The sequence below is a fragment of the Rhincodon typus genome, chromosome 43 (assembly GCF_021869965.1).
Source record: "Rhincodon typus isolate 14 chromosome 43, sRhiTyp1.1, whole genome shotgun sequence".
NCBI lineage: Eukaryota > Metazoa > Chordata > Chondrichthyes > Orectolobiformes > Rhincodontidae > Rhincodon > Rhincodon typus.
Genome location: NC_063374.1, coordinates 7,674,871 through 7,675,915, shown reverse-complemented (window position 1 = coordinate 7,675,915; position 1,045 = coordinate 7,674,871). Strand labels below are relative to the sequence as shown.

General features: G+C 55.7%; 2 protein-coding genes across 4 annotated transcripts in view; one reads left to right on the top strand and one right to left on the bottom strand.

The window, feature by feature from the left end:
* Positions 1–1,045, top strand: part of c43h11orf68 (chromosome 43 C11orf68 homolog) — a 32,214-nt gene that overhangs the window by 16,249 nt on the left and 14,920 nt on the right. The window lies entirely within an intron of this gene.
* The window catches only part of rela (v-rel avian reticuloendotheliosis viral oncogene homolog A), an 11,407-nt gene that overhangs the window by 6,177 nt on the left and 4,185 nt on the right, over positions 1–1,045 (bottom strand). Inside the window, exons 3-4 of the mRNA XM_048619552.1 lie at positions 408–553; positions 204–295 (exon numbers count right to left, since the gene is read on the bottom strand). Of these exons, the coding sequence (XP_048475509.1) occupies positions 204–295; positions 408–553 (238 nt within the window). The remainder of the gene's footprint in view (positions 1–203; positions 296–407; positions 554–1,045) is intronic.

Below are 1,045 nucleotides of genomic sequence, written 5' to 3'. Positions count from 1 at the left end.
CACTCACACACACCCGTGCACTCACACACACCCGTGCACTCACACACACCCGTGCACTCACACACACCCGTGCACTCACACACACCCTCGCCTACACACACACACACACATTCACGCACACGTTCCGACACACACAACCCTCCCACCCCCCACACCACTGAGTCTGCCCTCTGAACCAGCCCTCCACGCCTCGACGCACTCACTGTTGAAAGGGTTGACGTTCTTGTTGATCCGACTCTGAATGGCCATCGCCACCTCTCGCTTCTTCACGCACTGGATGCCCAGGTTCTGGAAGCTGGAAACACACAAAGGTTGGCAGAAAGAGGCTGGCATATGCCTGTGGAACAACCCTGCGACCTCCTCCTGTGTGAGCCCCCCGACCCCCACCAAACCCACCGAGCACTCACCTGTGTACACTTCTCTCTGGCAGGTCTGCCTCATAGTAGCCATCTTTGCAATCCTTCCCCACCAGGTCATGGGGGTGAGGTTTATATGGCTCCTTCTTTGTGACAAGACAGATTCGGATCCTGGCCGGCCCAACGTAGTTGACGATCTGAAAGGCAGAAGCTCGAGGTTTGAGAGAATGTATGGGAATGCAGGACCCTTGGAAGCACCAAGGATCAGAGGGACCATGATGCGCATGTCCACCTGCCCCTTTAGGTAGGTTAAGTCGTTAAGAGGTTCCTTTATGATAAGGGGCACAGTGGTTCAGTGGTTAGCGCTGCCGCCTCACAGCGCCAGGGACCCGGGTTCAATTCCACCCTCGGGCGACTGTCTGTGTGGAGTTTGCACATTCTCCCCGTGTCTGTGGGTTTCCTCCGGGTGCTCCGGTTTCCTCCCACAGTCCAAAGATGTGCAGGTTAGGGTGGATTGGCCGTGCTAAATTGTCTCATAGTGCCCAGGGATGTGCAGGTTAGGGTGGATTGGCCATGCTAAATTGTCTCATAGTGCCCAGGGATGTGCAGGTTAGGGTGGATTGGCCATGCTAAATTGTCTCATCGTGCCCAGGGATGTGCAGGTTAGGGTGGATTGGCCGTGCTAAATT